The sequence below is a fragment of the Podarcis pityusensis genome (genome assembly GCF_964106645.2).
Source record: "Podarcis pityusensis genome assembly, chromosome: 2".
Classification (NCBI taxonomy): domain Eukaryota; kingdom Metazoa; phylum Chordata; class Lepidosauria; order Squamata; family Lacertidae; genus Podarcis; species Podarcis pityusensis.
The window spans coordinates 61,112,033-61,137,389 of record NC_138029.1 but is presented as its reverse complement, the minus strand read 5'-3'; the positions used below and the strand labels follow the sequence as shown (position 1 = coordinate 61,137,389).

At 39.3% G+C, this 25,357-nt stretch overlaps 1 protein-coding gene across 2 annotated transcripts in view; it reads right to left on the bottom strand.

Annotated features, from left to right (window-relative positions):
• Positions 1-10,537: 10,537 nt before the first annotated feature.
• The window catches only part of SPOCK1 (SPARC (osteonectin), cwcv and kazal like domains proteoglycan 1), a 413,288-nt gene continuing 398,468 nt past the window's right edge, over positions 10,538-25,357 (bottom strand). The window contains exons 9-12 of one of the 2 annotated variants that reach the window (XM_080996316.1): positions 23,572-23,634; positions 21,221-21,358; positions 19,155-19,235; positions 18,768-18,903 (exon numbers count right to left, since the gene is read on the bottom strand). In XM_080996316.1, the coding sequence (XP_080852442.1) occupies positions 19,159-19,235; positions 21,221-21,358; positions 23,572-23,634 (278 nt within the window). In that variant the 3' untranslated portion in view covers positions 18,768-18,903; positions 19,155-19,158. Of the gene's footprint in view, positions 18,904-19,154; positions 19,236-21,220; positions 21,359-23,571; positions 23,635-25,357 lie in introns of both variants that reach the window. The other variant, XM_080996315.1, reaches the window with a different exon arrangement.

Below are 25,357 nucleotides of genomic sequence, written 5' to 3'. Positions count from 1 at the left end.
TTTAGCTCATCTGTTTCTTTTCCAAGGCTGCTGTTTGGCTGTGAATCATTTTTGTATAGTTAGAGGATAATGCTTTCAGTACTAATTTTCAAGCAGGTGAGAAGTTAAACACCGTCCTCCTGGGACAGACTGAGAAAGAAGCCTTTGGTGCTCTGTTATTAAACTCAACTGTTTGTTTTGGGAGTAGGTCACTGGGAAGAAACAGAAATGGTGGGGGGAATGAATGTGAAAATAGCAATTAGGTTTCTCAAGTCCCTGTGTGACTATATCCACAAAACTGATCTTTATCTGCGTTTTCTTCACTTATTAAGAGATGCATGAAGCAAATTATTTTATACCCAAAGTTTGTATCATAGTCTTAAGGGACTGCCAATTAGTGAGCTGATATGCACTTTCCCAATGTCTAGGTAAACACTTTTCCGTTGTTTATAGTAACTTCCATCCCATTTATTCAGCTAATTACAAAAAAGTGCCCCTTTAAGTAACCATTTAGGATTTTTCTTTTAGTTAGTTTTGATAAATCAGCAAATGGTCTTCACCTATTTTTCATAAGACAGAAGAAATATATTCTATTCATTAGGACATTCAGTGGATGACTGAAAGATACCACAAGTATGGTTGGGTGAAAATACCTTAGGATGCTGTGCAAATATTGCTTGTAATATCCAAGTATATCCTTGGATTGCAGTCCTTCTGAACAGATATTCTGTAAAACATATTCAGTGATCATTTTAAAATGTTGTACTCCACAGAGCTGCATTTAGAAAGCTTTGTATTTCTTCATATGGGACTTCATTTAAAATCATTAAGTGTTTGGGTTGTAACCTATCTATACAGACATGTAAAAAAGATTACATGAGATAAGAAATGGCTTTCCTGGCCTCTCTTCCCCAACATGCTTACTACGAAGCAAACACAGTGAGACTTTTTTTTTGAGTGAACATGTACAGGATCACATTGTTGAGGTAATCTTATGATACTTTTTGACAGGCAGAAAGGGAAATCCACCCATGGAGGTTTGATTGCTGCTGCTGTGGCTCTCCTTTCACCACCATCAGTGCTCCAATAGTGTGGAGGGCAAAAACCAGGTGTTCCAGGATGTATGTTTGACATGTACCCTGAATGAACTGATACACTGATTTTTTCTCCTGTTGGAACCACTGAGAAGGATTTTTTTTTGGAGGGGAATTCAACTTCCCTAGAGCAGATTTTGGGATTTGGCACCTCTGCCTTGTTTGATTCTTCACCTTCCTTCCCTTTGGATCAGTGGTGGCCAAACTCGGCCCGCCAGATGTTTTGGGACTACAACTACAACTCCCATCATCCCTAGCTGACAGAACCAGTGGTCAGGGATGATGGGAATTGTAGTTCAAAAACATCTGGAGGGCCGAGTTTGGCCACCACTGCTTTGGATTATTCTTTCTATGTGCTAGGAGCCTCCTGCCCATTCTTCAAACATTTGCCCACTAGTTCTTTGCACAATCCTTGTTCATATGATTTCAAATAACAAGTCCTGGTGTCTTTCAGTAGGGTTGCGTAATCCTCACAGAAAAGATCAAGATGTAGAATATCAGATGAGAATTGTTTCACTGATGCTTAATACTGTGAGATGATTGACATGCTTGATGCAGATGTGCAGCCTAACACTTGAGTGTTTGCATTACAGCATGTAATGGCTTAGCATTATGAGGATGACTTATGGTAAGCTTCAAGCTCATGCACTCTCTTCCTCTATGCCTCCCACCTCTAGGATGGCAGGGAGATGGAGTTTAAAAGATTTTGCTGGATCAATTTTATATTCTATATTAGGTTTGTCTGATAGCCATAGGCCTCATTTTCTGACTTCCTTTGTGTAAATATGTCAGACACTGTAGTAAATCTTAGATGCTTCATTATCGCCTCATTTTCTTGCCAGAGTAAGGAGGGTCCATCAACTGCTCTAATTGTGTACAGGTAGTCACTGCTCCTGCGTAGGGAAAAATAAAACCATGAAACTGCATTCCTCTTCTTCATAAACACATTTAGGAAGCAGATTTTGTGTTCACTAACCATAGTTAAGATTAACCACAGTTTAGTGGACATAGTGCTAAACAGGGGTTAAGCTAAAAAGGAATTAGGAATCTTCTATCTATTCCTTGCAGAAACACTGGAGGAGGATAAGGGATAGAGGATTATGCAAGCTCAAGACTTGCCTAGGCTCACCCTCATAACACTGAATGATGGTTTAGGATTATGTGCAAACTGGGCATCCATGTAGTTTGTGCAGCTTTGATTTGCAGTAGCTGAACAATCAAGTATTTGGTGAACATAAACACACACACACACACACACACACACACACACACAATATGCAGCTTAGGAATTCATGAACCAGACTAGTTTTTACAGGGTACCTCCAAGTATATGATACACTATAATGTTTTATATCATATATTCAACTTTTATTTTCTAAAACTGCATTTTTAGTTGGAAAAAATGTCCATTTTGCAAGGAGATTTGCTTATATTGGGATATATAATAAACCCATTCCAAATGGTACCCACCTCTCAATTTTCTACCTTTGAACAAAAATTCAGAGTGACATAAAGTTCCTTTATTGATTCCATAGTAAAATGTTCTTAGTGTTGCCTGAAAATTCTTTCAGAAATGTGTTTGCCTCTATTATTCATTCCCATATGTCTTTTTAAACATATTTTGACACTGTCCTCAGCCACAAGAATAAAATGAACTTTTCATACCATGAATGCAGAATGGATCACAAAAGAAAATTGTTTCTTCTTCCTCTGAAATATTGCCTTCCTTAGAAGAATTTTCATAGGTAGGAGTGAATGTACTCAACATAATAAAAGTAAAATAAATCTCAGGGTTGAGTTTTATGACTCCCCCATTGCTTGTTGCCATCATAAAATATTGTTTTGAGAACATGGTTGGTTGGTAGTTGTGAAAAATGCAGCTGCGCGTTATGGGTCTTGCCGTAAGCACCAGTTCCATGTTTTCCCTATAATATAGGAAGCGGCAAATGGTGTGATGTAACCTCACACTCCAACTTTGTCTGCCCTTGTTCCAATTCATTGCTACTGCTTGCAGAGAAAGGGAAACTCGCTGCAGTAATGTCACATTGGGTCTTCTAAGTGCTACGAACTAAACATTATGGTGGAGAGATGACAGGGCTGATGCTTTTGGTGACTACAGTGCGCTGATTGAACAATGTATTTTCAACTACAGACTCTGCAGATGAAACTTAAATTTACCAAATCAGATATCGATAGCTGGCAGGGATTTTTTTTTAATGTGTACATGTGCTGCGCAGTCAGAAGCAGGTTCTGTTTTAGATGCGTTGAGAACAGGATTTGAATGTTCAGTGTGCATTTTTTGGGTTTTTTTGCCAAGAAACAAGGTAACAAATGCTAAATCCCAATCAAACACTGAGCTTTTACCTCTTAAAATGTTAACAAAATCAATAGCAGCAGCCACTCGGGTTGTATATGGTTGTGCCTGTCACAGAATTGGGAAAGAACCGTATATTTCTATCTTTCCTTTTCCCAAGTCGTTCGAGACGGGCGAATGCAAAGAGCAGCTGATCACCTGTTTTCTCATTTTTTAAACATTTCCCCCCAATTTACCTCTGAATAGCCAAGCAGTGTGATCTTCAAAGCCTTGCATTGGCTCAGGCTCTGTGGACATAAAAGGGGCTTGCACACAGAGAGGTTTTAAAGCATTCTTCAGCAATACCTAGAGGAGAAGCTTTGAGGCGAGGACAGATTTGAATCAGGAAATAGTGAGGAAAATGCAACTGGCTAGCTCTTTGAAGTGTTCCCCACCCTTTCTCTGAGAATTTCAATGGTTATTTTTTCATTCCCATCTGGAAAGCAATCAAAGTTGGCCATGAGAGACCAGAGCCTTATGTAAAGCTTAACAAATGGCTTCTCTGATGCCATGTACGACAGTCATTTTGAAGATTTTCCCTATTGTGCTTCATCAAGCTCCAGATCAGCTGCATACACTGCACAGCCTTGGGATGAATGTTGTGGGGAAAGATCTATATAGAGAAATGCACACCATCTAAATAAATGCGTAAAGGCAGAGAGCACGTGCCTTGAACCACTTGAAATGCGGAAATGAATGCAGCAGGGAAAGATAAAGTCCTTCACATCCTGATCCTTGCAAATTACCAGGTTCTACACACCCCATGATATGGGGAAAGGAAATTATAGATTCTAAAAGTCCGATTGTCATTGTTACATGCAAGGCTAGGAAGCACTTCGGTCGTCAGCCCACTTGAAACCCAGAGCTATGTAAAAAATGTGTGTATGCAGGAGAAGCTCATCATTTTTGTGTTCCTTTTGTAAAGAAAGCACTTGGTTATGAAACACAAAGATCCTCTTGGGTGTTCCTTATTGAGAATAACTAAACGAAGGAGCACACTTCATCTTAACTTTATCTGATCTGAAGAAATTCAAAGGCTTGGATAATTTTTCAGCCCTGTGAAACCTTATTGGGCTGTTACTTTGGTAACTTGAAATAAAGCTGAACTATAGAAGTGTGGGTTAGTTTGTAAGCGAAGTCATAACGCAAGAAACTTACTTAGAAAGCATAACAGCATTTGTCAAAGCAACCAGTGAAGCATGTTTTGCTTGTATAGGCTAAGGTCCATCTAGTCCAGGAATGGACAATGTGGTGTTTGACTCCAACTCCCATCAGCCCTAGCCAGCATGGTCAGGGAATAGGGACTGAAGTCAAACAGCAGAGGACCACCTCCCCCCATATGAACCAACTTGGACCCTGTGATAACCATTTGAGGCTTTTCTTCATGTGCCTCTTCCGTGAGAGGTCTGGAAGGTAGCAATATGAAAATGGGCCTTTTCTGTGGTGGTTCCATTTGTGGGATGTTCTTTGCAGGGAGGCTCACCTGGTGCCTTGGTTGCCTATCTTTAGGTGCTAGGCAAAAACATCCCTCTTCTCCCAGGCATTTAGCTAATTAAACAACCTATGGACTTTTAAACTTGGGGATGGGTATTGTTTTTATTTGTTACTATGTTATGTATACTTTTGGTTTTATTTTGTAAACCATCCTGTGATCCTCAGATGAAGAGCTGAACTCTTTTGGCTGCCCCCAGCATCTACCATTCAGACATTGGTGGCTCCATTTAGTTATAATGGTTAAATCACCAATAGCCAGTGATATACCTTTTTCCTATAAATGATTTTTTTTTTTTTAAAGAGCAATTTAAGTTAATGGTTATTTTCACATCTTGTGCTACTGAATTGCATTAGTTAACTGAACATGGTATTATATACCCTCTTCATGTGAAAACTACAGGAGAAGTGACCACATGAGAAGGAGCACTTTAGCTCTGCCCTAGAGGTGGCTGAGAGTCCCATGGACTGCAAGAAGATCAAACGTATCCATTCTTAAGGAAATCAGCCCTGAGTGCTCACTGGAAGGACAGATTGCGAAGCTGAGGCTCCAATGCTTTGGCCACCTCATGAGAAGAGAAGACTCCCTGGAAAAGACCCTGATGCTGGGAAAGATGGAGGGCACAAGGAGAAGGGGATGACAGAGGATGAGATGGTTGTACAGTGTTCTCGAAGCTACAAACATGCGTCTGACCAAACTGCGGGAGGCAGTGGAAGACAGGAGTGCCTGGCGTGCTCTGGTCCATGGGGTCACGAAGAGTTGGACACGAATAAACGACTAAACAACAACAACAACAGAGGTGGACAAATCTGCCGGTCTTGATTTTCCCAATTTTCTCATTTTCCAACCGTAGATCGAGTTCGCCACATTCCCACAGCTGTTTGGGTTCTTTTTGGTAACCCGTCTTAATGACAAGAGTATTTTCATCTTCAATAGATTTTAAATAAATATTTTGTAAGCTGCTTTAAACTTTTGGAAGGGAAAACACACATATTTATAAAATAAATGAAATAAGACTGACAAGTTGACAGTAAGGTCAAGACTGAGAATCATTTTCATTGAGTGACCCTAAGTTGTAGTAGTCTGAGAGAAAATAAGAAATCTATTATTTTTACGGTTCTTAATTTTTCAAACTTCTGTTTATGTTCTCCCTTAGTCTGTCAAAATTTTAAAAAACCAACCAACCAACCAACCAACCAACCAACCAACCAACCAAATGCTTTTCCTATACTTCAAGGGGAGATGTTCTGAACTCTTGAAGAGCCTGATGATGCTTTCTCTATCTTTTTCACCTGGAGATGGGTGGCAAATAGATTGTGGGACTTGCACTTTAGCATAATGCTGCATACCAAACCACAACCCTACTACACTAAAGGGAGCTAGATATGGCAATGAAATGAATATGATCAGAGATTACTCTATTTCTGTTGCTTTAAAGTGTGGTGTGAATGTAGACAGTTTTCCCCCTGATGTATCCTGCCAACATGTTTCATTCAAGGGGAAAAGGTTTCCTGCATATTTGTTTTGCTCTAAAAGCACCATGTCTTTGAATTCCATACTGAGCTCCAGAATGAATCATGCTGTCAAAATTCATGCAATAGGAACAAATTGTGTTCACCAAGAATGAATCTTAGTGATATAATTGATAAACTGACAATATGGGGAAATAATTGAAAAAGCTGGAAGGGAACTTAGAGGATAGATGAGGAAAATGGGAGAGTAATGAGCATTTGTAAATAAAACCCACAAACAATAAATTCAAATTACAGACTGACAAGCTGGAAATAATCAGTGCATTTTGTTAAGCTAAGGCATGCTGCTCCTTCAGGGAAACCCCAGCTTGGAAAAGTATTGGAAGAGCATTCAGGACGAGAATAAGAATGAGGGAACTTTCTTGTGGGCTTTTCTAAATGTCAGGCACGAGCCGGCAAGTGTCTGATTTAGCCCTTGGCGTCTCTCCTTAAATAACTTAGCTTGCATAATAAAAGCAAAGGTGCTGTCAGTTCCTTTTGCTTCTGTCAATGTCCAATCAATCAGTGCCGCTTTTTGCTAGTTTCTGCATGAAAAGTAGTTGGTAGAGAAAGAATTGATTGGCGCTTTGGCTAGTCTCTCTAATGCAGCTGCTTTAAGTGAACGAAGCCTCAGTCCTATATTTACTAACTTGAACTCAGTGAGACTTACGTCTGAGTAGACATGTATATGAGTGCATTGCTAATTAGGCAAACTAGACCTTACACAATAGATGCATGTTACCATCTCCCAAAGAGTATTTTTTTCTTTTAACAAAAACATCTGTGGAAGGCGGCAAACATTAGTCGGCATGTAGCACAGAGGGCTTGTATTGATTCCATAGTAGTTTTTGCCCAGTATATAATTAGTGGTATGGTGGTATGGACAACCAGTATAGACTGCTGATTTGATGCTGGCTTTTGTGTGCATAACTAACCTCAATATTTCCATCACTTTTCATGACAAAGGATGGCATTCAACTAATGAGTTCTCCCCCTCCTGGTGCGCCCCTGTGCCCCCCAGGATTGGGGTGAGGACAACTGCTGGAAGAGCATGGCAGGGAAGAAGGGGGGATCGCTCTGTCTGGCAAGCCCAAATTCTTGCCCTGACAGAATAATTTGCCTTAGTGTAACATTTAATTCCCCCTAAAGGCTCTGTGCCTGTAACAAAATTCACTATATGTATTTGAAAGAACCTTTATTTAATCCCTAATTAGGTTCTCACAATTGTTGTGGTTTGGGCTTCTCCATTGGAATCATTCTAGAATGTGAGAGTAGCAAATCTCTTTAGTACAATATAACAAACATTTTGAACAGCTTTGACAGGTTTTTGCTTTGGGGAGCAGTTTGGATGCTCTTACAGTTTGGCAATTTACATATATTTGACATGTAATTTTGTTACTAACAGCTGAAAAACAGCTAAGAACAAAACTGAAGGTGAGTTTATGACTAAGTTTTATCAATGAAGCTCACAAGAAGGTAATATTTATTTTTAATTTTGTGCTTATAATACATCCCAGTGTGATGAAATCAAGAAAATAGCCCCCTGAAAGAAACAAGGACTGACTGTAGCAGAGGTCATCAGTGTGGTGACCTCCAGATATTTTGGGCTACGAATCCCAGCATCCTTGACCATTGGCCATGCTGAGTCGGGCTAATAGGAATTGTAGTTCAAAACATATGGAAGGTACCATGTTGGGATGAGTGTGTTAGGTCTGCCTCCATCATTGTTTAGGTCATTCTCCAAATCACAGTGAAGAAAATTCTGAAGTTGGGAGCCTCCTGTACTCCTGAGAGCTCTCCACATGCTTTAAAACTCTGGTTTTCCAGAACGATGAAAGAGGGGCAGAAGCAGGGCACTCCCTGAGTTGGAGGGCAACCAAAAGAATGGTGGAGTGGAATTAGGCACATGTCTCCACTTCCTCCCTCATGTGTTTTGTTTGAGGCAAGTATAGAATTCTTGGAAAGGGCTTCAGTCTTTGTCTCCTACATAAACACACACAAGGGACCCATGAAACGGTCTGCCGAATAGCCAGTTACCTACCTGCAACTGCCACCACTGCTATCAAAACCACTAGCCAGGCCACTGTAGCTCTTCATTAGTTGCCGGAATTTGTTTTTAGCACTGCTGTGCCAACCTAAGATCTGTGGGCAGCAAGCCAGGCTTCTCTGAGGAGGAGCAGAATCAAGTGGGTGCTGGCAAGCAGTGGGGCTGTTGCTGCAGAGCTGGCCTGACCTGCAATAAATCCTGTCTTTCCCATTGCTGGGTCCACCACAGATCTAAACTGCTTAGTGCTGAGACTTGTTTTTTCAATTTTATAAAATGATTTCAAATATTCAAACAAACTAACAGCCAGCAAAATAGTCAGTTATATTTTGTAATTATTAATAGGAGGTAAATATGTTTTACCTATTTTTCCTCTGTACATGTAGGTGAGCATGCATGTAAAACCCATTGACAACTGGATAGTTTTTGGTCAGATTGGGGCTTGACCAGAGCGATGGTTCTGTTTCTGTACTTTTCTGTGTCAAAACTGTTCTGTATTTCCCTGTATTACCTTTTCGTCCATGGACTTTGCAAAAAGTGAGGCTGTTGAAAATGTTGCTTGCAGAGCACAGAGGATATCTAAATTGTTCGTTGTTAAAAAAACAAAAACCTCCATCATTGTGTTTTAAGTTCAAAATTTCATTTAAGCTTTTCTTTTTAATCCTACGTTGCTCCCCAAATTCTTCAGGCAGGCAGTGTTTTAGATAGCTTCACATTGTAAGACCTCTTAGAAACCTGTAAAGGAGGCTTCTAACAACCCGCAACAGGGAAAAAGCCGCCATGTGAAAGATGTCAGCAAGCTTTAAAATTTTTAGCCAAGAATGCACAGCACTCTGGAGGATCGGGAGAACCCTCAGAGTGTTTGGCAATTGCTTTCTAGGGTTATAGACATACACTTTCCCAACTTTACTTGGATATGCCAAGGGAATTGAACCTGTGAGCTTTTGCATGCAAATCACACACTTGAGCTAGAGCCCTTTCCTCCTGCTTTGAATAACATGCCTTTTATCAATCAAGGTGGGTGGGTTTTACCCACTAGCAATTAATTTCCAGGTGAGAGGAATTGGCTTTCTCCAGCACAGATCGTGAAGTCATTCTGTGCAGTTCATGTGCACCCAGTACTTTAGTTATACTATTTTCATTATAAGCTGGTAATGCAGCATAGGTTTTCCCTTGCAATGCTAATCTTCCTAGTGGGGGATTCTTAAAGTGTTTTTTTTAAAAAAGGCATTAACTTCAGTCCAGCTAAAGAAAGCCTTATGTATAAGCTAGAGGGATGTGAAAACTATCAGCCCTATTTGTGGGTAGAGAAGCTGCCAGAACAGTCATTATACAGTGGTACCTCGCAAGACGAATGCCTCGCAAGACGGAAAACTCGCAAAACGAAAGGGTTTTTGGTTTTTTGAGTTGCTTCGCAAGACGATTTTCCCTATGGGCTTGCTTCGCAAGACGGAAACGTCTTGCAAGTTTGTTTCCTTTTTCTTAAAACCGTTAATACAGTTGCGACTTGACTTCGAGGAGCAACTCATAGCACGCGGTGTGGTAGCCTTTTTTGAGGTTTTTGAAGACTTTGGTGATTTTTGAAGCTTTTACAAAACTTTTCCGACACCGTGCTTCGCAAGACGAAAAAAACCGCAAGACGAAGAAACTCGCAGAATGAATTAATTTCGTCTTGCGAGGCACCACTGTACACAGTACTGAGCTTGATAAAGTAATGGTTTGACTCAGTATAAGGGAGTTCCCCCAGTCTGTTTCACCAGAGCTACATGCATGGAGCAGTTCTAGTGATGTTGGTATGCATAGTTAAATAAAGGCCAGTGTAGATATGTTCAATTTCACAAAGTGCCAACAAATTGTAGCAGAGGTAGTAAAAGGGTCTCCATCTGTCTTCCAGGTTAAGCGAGGCATGGATTGCTATAACTTGGAGGGTAGTTTGGTCCAGATCTTGCCTATCTTTACTTCATACCACTACATTAGAGCATATTTTTCACTCTAGACAAAGTGGTGAATGCTACTTCATTATATTCCAGAAATTTAACAAAACAGAAGTCAGACAATGGGGACTCGCAGACAAATTAAAATTTATTGAGACAGACAAAAATGCAACTACTTAGTACTACAATTCAGCATTTACAATTAACCAAGGAAATCAGCAACATGTTCACATTCCATTTAAATCTTCATGGGGGAAAAAGCATTCATAATTTACTATGCTACTCTAATTAACTATGATATTGTACATTCCATCTACAGTAGGGACATAAAACTTAAACACTTAATATCTGGATCTCTCCTTACAACGCTACACATTAAACAGTAACGGACATCAGCAGCATTGAGAAAAGTATAAAAAGACCAAATACCACCTACTGTAGAAAGGGCTCTTTGATGTGTATTAACAGTACAAAGCAGTCTGTGCAATAAAAGAAAACTGAATGGCAGAAAGAAGAGTCTGCAGTGAAAGCCATCAAATTTCTATGGAAAAAAAGAGAGTCTAATACTGGGAGTTCTGGTGGTCTGTTGCAAATAATGACCCTAGATTTAGTGGACACAATCCGGCCAAATTTAATGAGTTCCCATTGATTTTAGTGGGAGAAAATTAACCACATGCTTGACACTGCCATTAACTAACATCAGTGTGACTTAAACGTCTTAACTTTGGCTGGCTGGTGTTCTATGTCATTTGCTACCTGGAGAAAATGGTATGAAATTTCTAATATTGAAGTACTGACTAGCAGATTGTGTTGCTTCTTATATGACTGTTGCATGTGAAGTACTGTTACATATAAACACATAGGCAACAATTCAACACAGAGGCGAAGGTTTGATCCTACGTACGTTCACTTGGAAGTCCTACTAAATCAATGCAACATATTCTAGTGTGCATAGAATTGTCCCTTAGCTATGTTTTAACTCCACTGAAATCAATGGGTTTATCTCACCTAATTCTGTGCTGGATTGCGGACACAATGTAGTTTTAAATCAGGTGTGAAAGAATTCAAAGCACAAAGGAGGCTAGAAGTGAACAGATGTTACCTTTTGTGAAATCTGTAAAAAGAACACACTGAAGCGCAATACAAAAACCTAACAAGGCTCCAAAATATATATATTTTTGTAAAGTATCATGAAAAGAATAGGATGCATCCCTCAAAGCTTACTTCCTTGAAAGTCATTTAAATACAGGGAATGATTGGCTTGAAGACTGCAGAGTAACCTTGTTCTTTTTGGTGCTGGAGGGTTTTTTTTTTCATTGCCCATAACTTTTTGGAAGGTCAGTAATTTGAAGGAAATGCAGTATTTTAGCTTCCAATGGAACCTGAAATTTAAGTCAAGCTGTAGGCAAGTTAAAAGCTTTAGATTGTCATAAGGGAGAAATAGAATAGGTAATTCTGCTGTGGGATATAAGAGCCAGTGGCTCTACTCTATACTGCATTAAAGGCCTTATTTCTTTAACATTTTAATGATCTGGAGTATCACTTTTTTTTCTTGAGGCATGCTGTGAAATGGGGTGGGGAGAAAGCAATAAGAACTCTGAAATATGAATATAATGATACTTGCATTAACCATGTTGACTTTTGTATTAAATATGAACAAATATGGTGGCCAAGAATTTGACAAAGATTCTGATTACCAATGTTGTTGATATTCTGGTTTACGGGTTTATAAAATAGTTCCATTGGATTATCAAGATTTGTTTTCAAATCAACCTTTTTATTGTATAGGCATTTCCAGAAAACCAACAGGCGTAATTATGGCGAGGGTTGTTTGTTTTCTTAAATAGCAAGATCAACCCCGCGATATCATGGTCCATGGGAGGCATCAGACCTTCTTCTCTGAGAGAGGGAGAACTGATGTTGGATGCCATTGCAGAAACCTCCGTGGTACTTGCTCCACTAATGTTACTGATCCGTAGGGCTGAAAAGGGTGTGTGCTAGAGGTGAATTGGAGCTGTGCTGGGGGCAAATTAAGGGAATTTACGATCTGAAGAATACATAGATTTCCAAGAAGCCTGACATGCCCCTGAATCATGGATAGTCCTGAGACCTGTCCCTTTTCAGTGAGCTGTGAAGAATTGAAAATGATACAGCATGTATTCAAATAAGTACTCAAGTCATTTTTTAATCCTTGAAAAGATACTGGATTGACTCCAACAGATGTTCACTTGCACAACAGGATTTCAACTTTTGCTCCTCCCACTCCATAGTCACCTGTTATTATTATTATTATTATTTATTAAATTTGTATTCTGCCCTGTAGATCTCAGGGAGGTTCACAGCATAAAATCATACACACCTCCCATCTCCCTTTGGAGCAGATTTTGGGGGAACATGGGTGTGGGAGGAGACGAAGGGGAAGTCTTGCTGTCTGAACAGGGCCCTGCTCCCACAACATTGAATTACACTGTTGTGATTAGTGTATGCTGAATTGCAGACTGGATGCTTTGTTGAGCTAACAAAGTAAGTTTATTGCATGGTGATTGACTGAAAAACAACAACACTATTTTGAGTTGTAGTTTGTGAAAATGGTCAAAACCATCCACCCTAACATAAAGAATGAAGATGCTGTTCCAAATGATGTTTCTGATATGTAGAAATATGCAACCATTTGCTTGGCATTGATTTTAGGAATCTTTTTCAATAAGCACTTGAGCTTTTTCACTTAGGCTGAGAGCTTTGCACAACGTAACTTATCAGATGAAGGCAAATATCATGCAACAGTATATAGCATGAGCTGACTATGGCCACATTCTGTAATCAAATGCACATACTGAATGCCACTGATTTAGATGAAGTAAATCTCTGCTCTGATCCATAATGTATTAGATTATGTTACATTTGGTTTCTTATGACCCTTCTCACTGGTGGAATAGTAAACCCTTTGAATTCACATTTTATATTACTAATATTGAGAAGTGGAAATGCATACTTCACCAGAAGTAGTAAGGATGAACCATGGCATGTATTCCACAGTTCAAGCACCAGTTGGTAGTGATATGGCATGCCTAATTCATGTTCCCAAATAATGTTAAGATGAAAGCCACGCCTGCACTTGAGTTTTTAACATTTTATTTTTGGTTCAGCAGTGCAAGCTACTGAACTGGGGAAGTATTAAGGAGGCTGGGGTTGCCAAACTGAAAGTGAACACCCCCCCCCCCCCATGTTAACTACCTTTTCTACTTTCCTTTATACTAGATTCTTGCATTACTTTTAAACAGTGTCTAATAAAAATGTATATTGGAAAACAATATTCCCCCAGCCTCTGAGCTCAAATAGATATGCTGTGCCTTGTTTTCTGTTCAGATAAACGTTAATAACATCTTGAAGTCACATTAAGGTTATTCATGTTTGGATAGGAGAGCATAGCCCTTCATAAATGTGCATAGCTATTTAATTTTACTGCTTTTGTTGTGAGGGAACTGGTGAATCTGATGAGCTTGGGAAATATATATGCTGGGTGGAATTCCCATCATTCCCAACCGTTGGCCATGCTGGCTGGGACTGATGGGAGATGGAGTCCAGCAACAGCTGGGGGGGGGGGGGCTACATTAGCTACTTCTGTGCTTCACAGTGTCTTGCAAATTTGGCATTGGATTTTCTGTGTGCTTTTTACTTTCTCATGCACCATCATTATGTATACATGCAATGACATCCAAAAAGGTGGAAGCTGGATTCTATGCATGGGTCACCTTTGCTGGCTGCAATATATATACTCTGACTAGAATTAAAAGGATAAAGTCAGTTGATACGAAAATTCCTGCAGTCTTTGCAGTTTAGTATGTGGAGCTGCCACTAAGATTAGTAGATAATTGTATGTAGCTTACTGATCTTTAAAAAAAAATGATTTAAATGAAACAGAGATGGAAAGCTGCACCTTCCGAGACAAATCCACAATAAGGCTGGGTCCAGACTGTTGTTGATTGAGCCTACTGCTGACGCATACCACTGTATCAAAATTATATATACTATTGTATAAAATAACCTATTGTATGTTCTTGTTATATGGCATAGCAGATATTAATCATTATATTTTATCCGGTAGAGTTTAAAGCCATTAGAAGTTATAAACAAAGTAATTTTCACAGAGGTGAGGACAGGAGGCCTATTAATTAATGTTTTGGTCAGCCAACATTGTAGGTACATTTATTATTTCTCCCCCAGAAAATGTAATGAGAAATGAATTACAGCATTTATCCTGTGTCTTGATAGAGAACTCAAGAGAACCTGTCGTGGCTTTGGATTGTGTTAGTTCTGCACTGTTGCAGAATGGAACAAAAAAGCTTGTGAGACTTGCTTGGTCAAAATTCATGTAGCTTTGCCATCTTTTCCTAGTTCCTGAATCTTACATGGGCAATGGGGGGGACGGGGACACAAATGGTTCAACAGGAGGTGAAGCTGAGTTATCATGAAATAGATGACACTGCAACTTTTCATTGCCTCTGAAGGCACCACTTCATTCTGCTTCTCTGGCATGGCTCTAGTATTTTTCTAAGGGCTTTACTACAAAGGATTCATTTTTCCTTCAAATGCTATTGAGAATCTGACAAAATTGTAGGTGTGTTTCCAATTGCTGCTGCTTCAGGTTTTCCACCTTTAGTTACAATAATAAATGGTATTTTTGTACCTCACCCTTTTCTGATTTTAATATTTTTCTCTCCAGACAAACAGGAAATCAAATAGCAAGAATTTTAGAGAATGATTATAGTCTGCAGACAAAGCTCAGTTTGATTCGTCTTTAAGAGCTTATTTTTAAATGTACTAACTCTCAGGGAGATTATTGAATCTAAGGACATTGCCTGTTTTCAGTTTTGCTATTGAATTCTATACCAATATGTATGAAGTTATCTATATTATCATGGGTTTGCTTGGGAGTGGGAATTGTTGGGAAAGAATTTGAAATGGTTCTTAAAAGAAAAAACAACCAGAAACTTTGTGTTGGTTAATTTTTATACATACAAACCCCATATAAACAAAAGTCATAGTGTTTAAGACAGTGAGCCCAGCAATTAAGCAACATCAGAGGAGGCAGGGATTATGGGGTTTTGTGTGTGTTTATGTGTAATGAGATTAATTCCATCATTAACACCACAACTGACTTTAAGATTTAATCTGCAGGGTTGTTGTTTTTTACTCACATAAATAAAATGTCCCTGCTCCAGAAATTAAATGTCTCCTGTATCCTGTTGAAATCGGTAGAATAGGTTAGGTATGGTATGGCTAATTTAAGTCTTTTTTATTGATTTCAATAGGACTTGGCTATGTTTTGGAGCTGAAGAAGGCAGATCAGTTGGGAAAGACCCATGTGAGTGGCCTCACCCATGTGATTTCAATCTTCACACACACCCCAGCAATGATGGACTTCACCAGAAAGCAGCTGCATTCACACTGCTCTGCGTGAATAACAAGAACAAAGGCTAAATGGAAACTTTATCGTAAGTATATAAAAGATAATAGCACTTCTCTGCAACCACAGTGAATTTGACTTCTACAGGTTTTATTAATTTAAGTAGGTAAGCAGTATGGTGAAAATGATAGCTATGTTGCAGCTTCTAATTGGACGGTATTACAGTAGGTGACTTTTATCGTATACTAGTCCAGCCAGTGTTCAAATACAGCTTACTAGTGCACCCCAGAAAACCCATATTCTTAAAACATTAATCCCCATTAATCTCATGTAACTTACTTTCAAGTGTGAGCTCTGGACTCTGAGGTGCTTTGTGAACATGGTAAGTAGTCGTATACCGGCAGCTGCTCCCTACCCCTTAATGTGTTGTAGCTGGCCTATTAAGGATAGCTACATGGCTTTACTTGGAGACGGGCAAAGTTGAGGAAGAGCAGGGCATCCACAGCTTCCTTGCATGACAGCCTATGTCCTTTTACAATAGCAAGGAATGGACAGTGCATTCCTCAATGAGGATTGGGATAGAGGTCAACTGGCAATTAGGGCAGAGCCCAATGGCTTCATTCACCAGGCATTGGATCCTACTTTAAGCACAACAGCACAGGACACAATTTGCATCACTATGGCTAAAGAAGACAGAAAGGCCAAAGCAATTGTGTGGATTTTCTTCAGTGGAACTGCAGAGTTTTTAAGTGTGTATGATGTACATTTATGGATTGTAGCAGTGGCACCTTTAAAAGTCAAAGGACAACCAGCTTACTTAATTACTGGAATCCATTGAGCTCAGGGTTTCAGGCTAAGGCTGTATATCTGGGAGGTAACTTCTCAGCTGGATATTATAATTTCACAAAGCCAGTAAATTTAGGATGCACTTGTTGGGAATATTAAAACAAACTGAAATGTAGTATTAACATCATGACATTTGGCATTTTGAAGGGTTCATTAACAAACCAGACCTTGTGTTAAAATGAATTGTTAAAAAACAGCAACCCCAGACTTCATCACACCAGAAGCAAAAGGCATAAACAAACAAGAGTATCACACATAGCAAACAATAGTCTGAGGATAGATGCCATTGTGCAGCCGCCTGAAAACTGTATAGAAATTCACACTAAAAAATTAGCACTTTCTCACAGAAATATAAGCTTTCTTTAAAGTGTACAGGCCATGTTCAGTTCTGGTAGAACAGCACTATAATTGCCCTGATCAACAAAAGTGGTATGGTCCTTAGTGTTTGCAGAATTTAAGACCTATCTGGCATTTATTTCCTTCCATTTAATGAGAAAAAGATGGGGCTTGTTACAAATCCATCTTTTCCTTCCCAACCAATCATAGATGCTCATCATGTTTTGTCCTTGCGTGGACAGCTAACATAATAAAAGGTCTGCAATGGCAAATTCATTTCCCCACACTGAATGGCAATGGGGAACAATGAGATGCTGCTATGGAGATATAACTATGTGGAATATTTTAATCACATTCTCTTCTGGTTCATATGTGTAAGTATTACATGTCATATTAACCAGAAGTGATATTAACCAGAAACGCAACTGCCTAAAGATGTTTTCTTTTTTAAAACAGAGCAAATAAATATCAACAATTTAAAATAAAGGGAAGACAGCTTATTACTGCTGATGGTTAGTGCCTCTGACAGCTTCAGCACTTCCAAATGAGGATTCATTTAGAGTAAATGAAGAAAAAGCGTTTTCAGCAAAACCAGTGGTATGCTATCCAGGAAGCAGAGGCAGCTTGCATAGCATTAGTGCAAACTTGATCAAAGCAAAATCCAAGACTTGCAAGCCTGCAAAAACGATTGTAAAGAAATGCATTTGCAAAGCATTCCTTTTCCACATGTTTTGAAAGGCCATTCCAGGCTTGTTTCCTTTGCTAAAAGTTGTGTGCATACTATACCAATCATCAAGATCATGATGCTTAACTTAAAGTGAACTAATTTTGATTAAACAGTCATCTGAGATCTTATCCTGCACTCCGGGTGCGGGGGAGAACTTTCATTGAGTTCTGCTAAAACAAGACAGTGGTTCTGCCAACCATGTTAAAGAAAAAGGAGGAGGAACTAAAATGGAATTATTTCTGACTTAAAGCCAGTGGGTGACCAAATCAGAATGTTAAGGCGATTTTGATATTTTCAAACAAGTTCCAGATGGCGAGACAGAAAAAACCCCAACCCTACCTGCTTTTAACATTAAAGTAGCAAAACCACAGTAGTAACAACAAATGGCACAATTAAAAAAGATCAAGTAATTGAAAACTTTAGTTCTGGTAACATCAGAAGAGCCCAGTGCTTGGATGTGCTGACCCTCTTGCTATGTTCCATATTCCATTTTTATAAAAGACTCATATGAGCAGATTAAGCTATGAAAGTCACCATGTCAGTAAAATAGAACAATGCTTACAATTATGCCAAAAAATAGCTAGTCAGGTGGGAAAGCTGTCTTCCAAATTAAACACAGTGTACTAAATTAAATTGAGTGGAGAGATAATTGCTTCCGTCCAGCAGTTTGCTGGCCACAAGAGCTCCAGTGCACATGAGTGTGCCAAGTCCCACATGTGCAAGGAGCTCCCACATGTGAAAGGTCTTCCCAGTTCACTTCAATGTCAGGTTCAGCTCTGCATGCTCATCTCCATTGTGCTTGTGGAGTTACGCCCAGCAGTAAAGTGAAAGGGAAGCTCAATTGTAAGGGATACCTGTGTGCATATTGGAATGCCCAAACGGGTTTAAATTGAGCTCCATATGCAATGCCTGATGTTTCAGTTACCATTGCAGAGATACGAAATGACTTGTGATATTGTGCAAAACATGAGTCCTCAGAGATATGGGAACTACCATATATAGCCAATTTCATCCTCCTTGTCGTCATCTTCATCTTCATCATCATCATTAGCTGCTCTTACATGGATCTTCTGTTTCCCTTCTTGGTCCTTTTTTGCTGCTTCATGTTCCTCTTCCAGATCATCCAATAATATCACTGATCCACCACTACCGAAATCCCCTGAGGTTTCTTGCTCCTCTTCTGCAACCGGGAAGAATTCACAGTTATACTTTAAGCCCAATTTTCTATCAAAACATGTCAATGTTCTCATTATTTAAACTATTTAATTCATCCCTCCCCCCTAACATGTCTGCTTTCTAAAAATAAAATAAATAAATAAATAGTAAAACATTTTTACACAGTAAAGTGCTCAGAGTAATATACAGTCTTCTACTACACCCACAAAACCACACGTTTTCAGGAGGAAGCAATAGCTGAAGACAGAACCTTACATCTCTAAATTGTTGGTTCAAATCCATTCCAGGTCAATGGTGACTGAAAGGCACCACCATCTGATGAGTGTTCGAAGAGATCTGAAATGAGTTGGTGGTCTCAGTAAATTGCGTACCTCATAAAAACCTCACCACAAACATCACCAAGTGATATCTTTGTTTCTGTCCTGATATTGTCCAGAAAAAGTTGGAATGTAAATTGGCCTAGAAAATCTCATAGTGCCCGGTGTGGTCCTGCCAGCTGAGACAAATAAGGGGGTTACATTTGGAAAGGTCCATTTCTATTGCCTCAAAACTGATTTGCTTGTCACTTTACTTGTTCATTTAACTCGGTGTTTTGATTTTTTTGTTTGTTTACCTTTATTGGTATAAGTTTAAACAATAAAATCATACAAAGTCATCCAAATGCATTAATAATCCAAACACATACAATATATAAAAGGCTTGGTGTTGTTAATAGGCGACAATAAATGTTCTTTCTGGGCAGCCAAAGGCGATTAGGTGGCAAATTTTCATGTGCAATGTTGACTTAAGTCGTAATAAGGCTATTGAAACTGACACCTTGCTATTCTGATGTCATTATATACTCCTGTGAGTCTACTAGATTACTGTTTTTTTCCAAATTTGGTAGATCCTTGGCATTCAAACAATGGGTTTCTTGGTGCTCCCACCACTGCCGATTTCCTCCAGCATTGTGAACCTGTAGAGGTGTGCTGAATGTGCTATGGGGCACATGAGCAACTATTCAGGCCCTTTGAAATGTGCTCTGCCTCAGTAATGAGCCCCATAATTCTTTGAAGTACAAAGGAGTCTCATGGCAGATACACATATATCCCTTCTCTTGTAGACAATTGGATGTGTAAAGGGTTCTCAAAAGGAAGTTAGAATGCTACTACCTTTCTTTTCTCTAGCATTTTTGGGAAGGAAGAGCATACCACTAGAATAATTTTCAGTACTTGAATTCTGAAGATGAAATGTCACGCCTGAAACTTTTATTTATAGGAACTTCAGGGCTTCAAATAAGACTATAGCTATCAAAATTAGGGTTATCAAAACTGGATGAATCTGCCCATTTCCACTCCACATCAATTCCACGTTTCCATTAATTCTATTTTATCCTGCTTCTGCATTTGTCTGTAGGGTTGCTGTTGTTGTTTTTAAATTGTACAAAAATCCATATTCATATTTAAATATGTATATTATCTCAATGTACACATTTCTAAAGAAACTTACCTAAAAATATGCATTATAAAAATCCATTTGGGTTGTTTTGAGCTGAGAACGGCATTGCAAAATTCAAAGAACTGCAAAATCTGAAGTCTTATTACATTATGACCTGTGTATTAGTTCTCCTGGAGGTACAAATTCGGTCAGTTCACTTAGAAATGCAGACCAAATGTAATTCTCCATCCCTACATGTTTGTAGCACTTGGCTTTTAAAAGTTCCAAAAAGACATTATTCTTATGCCAAGGTGTTTCATTATAAACTCATTTTCTCCACTAGAAGAGCTGTATAAAGAGCTGTAGCGATTGCCATATACGGCACACATTTATATTATGTGTACATGTGCTTCTTGTGGGGTAATTTCAGCAGCAATTGTTTGTTCAGATTAAACCTCCATGGGAAAAATGCAATCTATATCACAGATAAGTCTTTCTTTCAAAAGGCAGCCCTGATGAACAGGACTCCTTAATTTTGTGCTTTCTGTTGCAGGGAGCAACATGTTGATTTTTAAATTTTGGATTTTTAAATGATCAGCCTGCAATAACTTCCTAACCAGCATATTTTTTTTAGCAGTATAAACTACTGCAGTTTGTAAGCTGGTGAGAAAAAAAACATCAAATGCTTTTGCCAATTTCGTATTGTCACATTTATTCAGGAAGAGAGCTTACTTGTATGAGCACATTTGTATTATAAATATGAAGGCCTGAAGATTCTTGTCATGATGGCTAATAGGTTTCTCTTTTTGCCATTCTGTAGACTCATAGTCAGGCTTGCAGCAGCAGGCAAGGGCTCTCACAACACTCATTCTTATTTTATCTGAGAAAAGCATGCCATTACTCACCACAGCTAACAGTCCCTTGCTTCCTTGAGCCAGCTATCTCATTTCCATACTTATCAACACACCAACATTGCCCAGTACTTCCATGACACTGAGTTGCTTTGTAATATCCTTCCTCGTTGCACCGTGGAATGAAAGTTCCTAGGGATAGCAAATGGTGCCCTTGTCAATAATACAAATACTTGTAGAGCTAAGCAGGAAGATAAACTTGCATTTGTCTGGCCCTGACGTTCAAGGAGGGCTTTCTTTGACTGTTTGCACAGCAGGTTGAAATGGTCAGGCATACTGTTTCTCGCTCTCCCTCCCCCCACCCACCACCATCAGTTTTTTTGTCAGTAAGGTTCTTCCACACAAATAGCATTTAGAAGAGATTGTGAGGGTGCAAAAGGGCTGCAATTCAAATTGTTATCTTGAAATAAAGAAAAACAACAACAAAGTGCCTTCATTTTATAAGAAGTGCAGTGACAACAACTGGTTCTGTTTATCATTGTGGCTCTCTGTTCTTCTCTCACGAAAGCTGATATTTCTGCCATCAGCTTCAACGGATTCAGTGCAAATGTACTTGCATAAATTTAAAACAAACCACGTCTACTTGAAGATCAGTTAGAAGAATATTGAGCATGGGTTTCATATAGCAGTTTCCATCATCTACTGTTTGCTTCTGTTACAGGCACAGAAGAGCAGACTTTTACTGGGTTTGGCTATATCTGAGAAAATACCTAGTACCTTTGTTAGAGAGATACTACTTGATTTACTACTCAAAATAAATAAAAGGCTTCCTTCACCAGTACTGTAGATCAATGCATCTCTGCAATGTGCACACATAACATTAAAAGGGCTATTTTACTCCATTTCACATGGATGAAGAATATCTGAGGCGTTATGTACACTGGCATTAACAGCCATTGGCCCACCTTTCTGAGGAGTTGGCTGTGGTGATTTTGTCTGATTTTGCAGGTGCTGACCTGTACTGTGGAAGGAATAGGTTTAAGGAATGTGGAAGAGCTACATCCTCAGGTTAGGATGGCCCAAGGGAAGGGGATGAGTATCTTAGCAAAAATTATTTCCTCCTCATTGTTATCTTCCTCATGGTAGTGTGAGGGCCCCAGGTGCAGAAGTCATGACAGCTATAACTGCAGTTCATTTAGGTATCACATCATGCATGCATTAGTTACTCATCTACCAATTTGTTGCAAATGACCATTAAGAAAGTTTGCCCCTGGGCTATATGGATTAATAAATTTGATCTCATGAATAATGGGAATGCCTCATGGGCTTAATGTAGCTTCCTAGTAACAGCAATGGAATACCTTTCTACACCATTTTCATTGTTAAGTTCTGTTTTGTGGGAGGAATACTTTCATATAAGGAAGCAGGAACATATACATGGCACCAACTCAGTCCTTAAAGGAGTCCATTAAGCTATGTAGTACAAGGGTAAACGGGTTGTTCTTAGGAGCACAACGGAATAAAAGCAAAACTACCTTCTGTCCACAGATCAGGGTTATTACTACCTCCAAATGTGTCCGGGGGAGGGGAGTACTTGAAAATAATATTCTTGAAGGGAGGGGGAACTTGCCCTGCCACGCTGTGTTGCCTCACCTTCAATAAGAATCCCCAGGCAAAGTATATTTGTGCAGATACTTCAAGGCATTAAAAAGTACAAATGCTGCCTCTCCGCACATGCCCTGTGTGTCATAATGATTTTTCTTTCCTTTTCTACTTGCATGGTTTTCAATTTATGTATGCATTTCAGTATTGCTGCTTTAGAATAATGTTTGTATTAATTTCACTGTGCATTATTGGAAGTATTATTTGATTTCAATTATGAATTATTTAATGTGGAAGAGAAATGCGCTGAAATTCACAGATTTAAGTCCATAGAGTGTCCAAAGCTGTTAGTATTATACACCTACAGTTTAACAGATGGATTCTTCAACTTCCCAATGGCATTATGTGCTCAACATACCAAAATTACCTTAATATGTGTATCATTACAGCACATTTAAAAGTGCAATTTATACTTTAGGGGACGGGAAGATCCAATAAGCCTATTTCTTACTTTGGATTTGTCAAACAATAAAGAAATAAATCTACACTGAATCTATGTTGTGTCAATTTAATGGCACTGATTTGAGATTTTAGTAGACAGACAGTCTCTGTTCTGCATAATGTTACCTAGTATGCCAAGTCATGGAACACATTTAGCACAGGCTGATGTTCTGTTATTTATATGAGTTCCTGAAGTGGCACAAGCACACAGTTGGGACCCTATTACAGCATGTAACGTCACAGTAATAACAGAAGCTTTAATTAGCAGCTTAAATGAGTGAGTGGCAAGTAACTGAACTTACCCATCAGGCTCTTCCCCTTGCCCAGCTTTTGAATTCTGTTCATCTCATTCTGGCAAGGGAGACCTAAAACAAAATACATGAGAGTAGTTTCCAGATGGTAAGGGACAGATTCTCTAATGATTAGCTTTGCAATTGACAGGCAGTGGTAGTCTATTGCACACCTGGGAATGAATGAACCGCATATGCTTGTACTGTACTGCAGAACAAATGTATGCCATTAGCTTTGCTAATTAAAAAATTCACAACATGCTTTGCTTAAAAAGTGTGTTTGGGGGCCATTTTGGTTGTTACGACAGTTTTCCCTTTCCTTCTCCAGCCTGATCCAAAGCTAGGATGCTAATTTACTGCTTACTAAAAGACAAATTTTCACATTATAAGCAATGACATAAGCAATAAGCTAATACCAATAGAACAAATTTTGAGATTGAAAACCATGATCATAGTCTAGATTTCCTAGAGCACACATGGGGCGTACTGCTCCTTAGCCAATGGAACAAGGAGGCCACCATGTGAAAGGAACCTCACAGGCATTTTTTAGCCAGCAAGTAGGAGGCCATGAACCTAATCTAGACTCCTTGGCCTATATATGGAAAAGAGGACACAGAGACTTTGGCGTGTTTAAATGGATGCCACGTACATGACACCACCAACTTCTACTCCACACCCACAAGGGATAGAAGAGCAGGAAGACCGAGACCTTGCTACACTGTGTGTAAAATGTATACCGGATATAACAATGGAAGATCTCTATTCCTCTCAACAGGTCCAAAGATGGATATGGAGGAGGCATGAGAGTGCCCGAAAGAGTGCATTTAAAAATACAAGAAGTTTGCAGCCTTCACATAAAATCATGTACTTACATAATCTTAATGGGAGTTAAGCCTACTTAATTGAATAGCTTCTGTTATGCACAATCATGGTCTGCTGTTGTAAGTAATAGAGGAGGAAGGAAGCTTGGGTCTAAGGAAGATGTTTAAAGGAAGCAACAACAAAAATTGTGGACAAAGAATAATAAAATGGGAAAGATAAGAATGACAAGGGGAGAGAATTACATGGAAAAAGCAAACTAAAGGATGCCAGGATCAGAAAGAAATTTATTCTAAAAGGAAAACTAAAATGTTGGGAAAGAAAAGAAGAATGAACAAATTATAAGAGAGAAGAGAGAAACAGAAAAAGAGAAGCAAGAAAAAATAGGAATCTAAGCGGAAAGTAAATGTTGAAGAACTTGTCTTTCTAGGCAGTGAGGACTATCTGGCTGATATTGCTAAAAATAACTTTGTGTACGGATGCGTTTTTCTCTTTTCTTTGTGCAGTTTCTGTTTAATTCCATTTTTTTATGAGATAATGAGAACAAGGGGAGAATGACTGATGGTATTGTTTTGTTATGTTTTGGGAGAGAAGAAATGGGAAGGGCAATCGTTTTGCAGAAACCATAGCAAAGTACATAATAGTAAATTAATCATAGAATGATGATTAATCATCATCCATCCACTTGGAGAAGAGCCATTTCCAAGTCACAGGTGGCAAAAGCCCACCTGCTTCTGGGCCCACTGCTGATGGGATACAGTTGGCCTAGAAGGTAGTGGCGGAGCTTCATGTTCCGGCACCAGGGGGCGGAGAGCAGGCGGGGTGAGGGCTGGCACGTGTCCTGGGGTTGTGGTGCGCCACCTGCAGGGGCATGAAGCCCAGTGTAGGCTGGGGGGCAGCCACGATGGCATCCCATCGGGATCGCGCTGCCAGGGGCAGTGGGCTCCCCCTGCACTCCTCTTCCTCCGCCAGTGCTAGA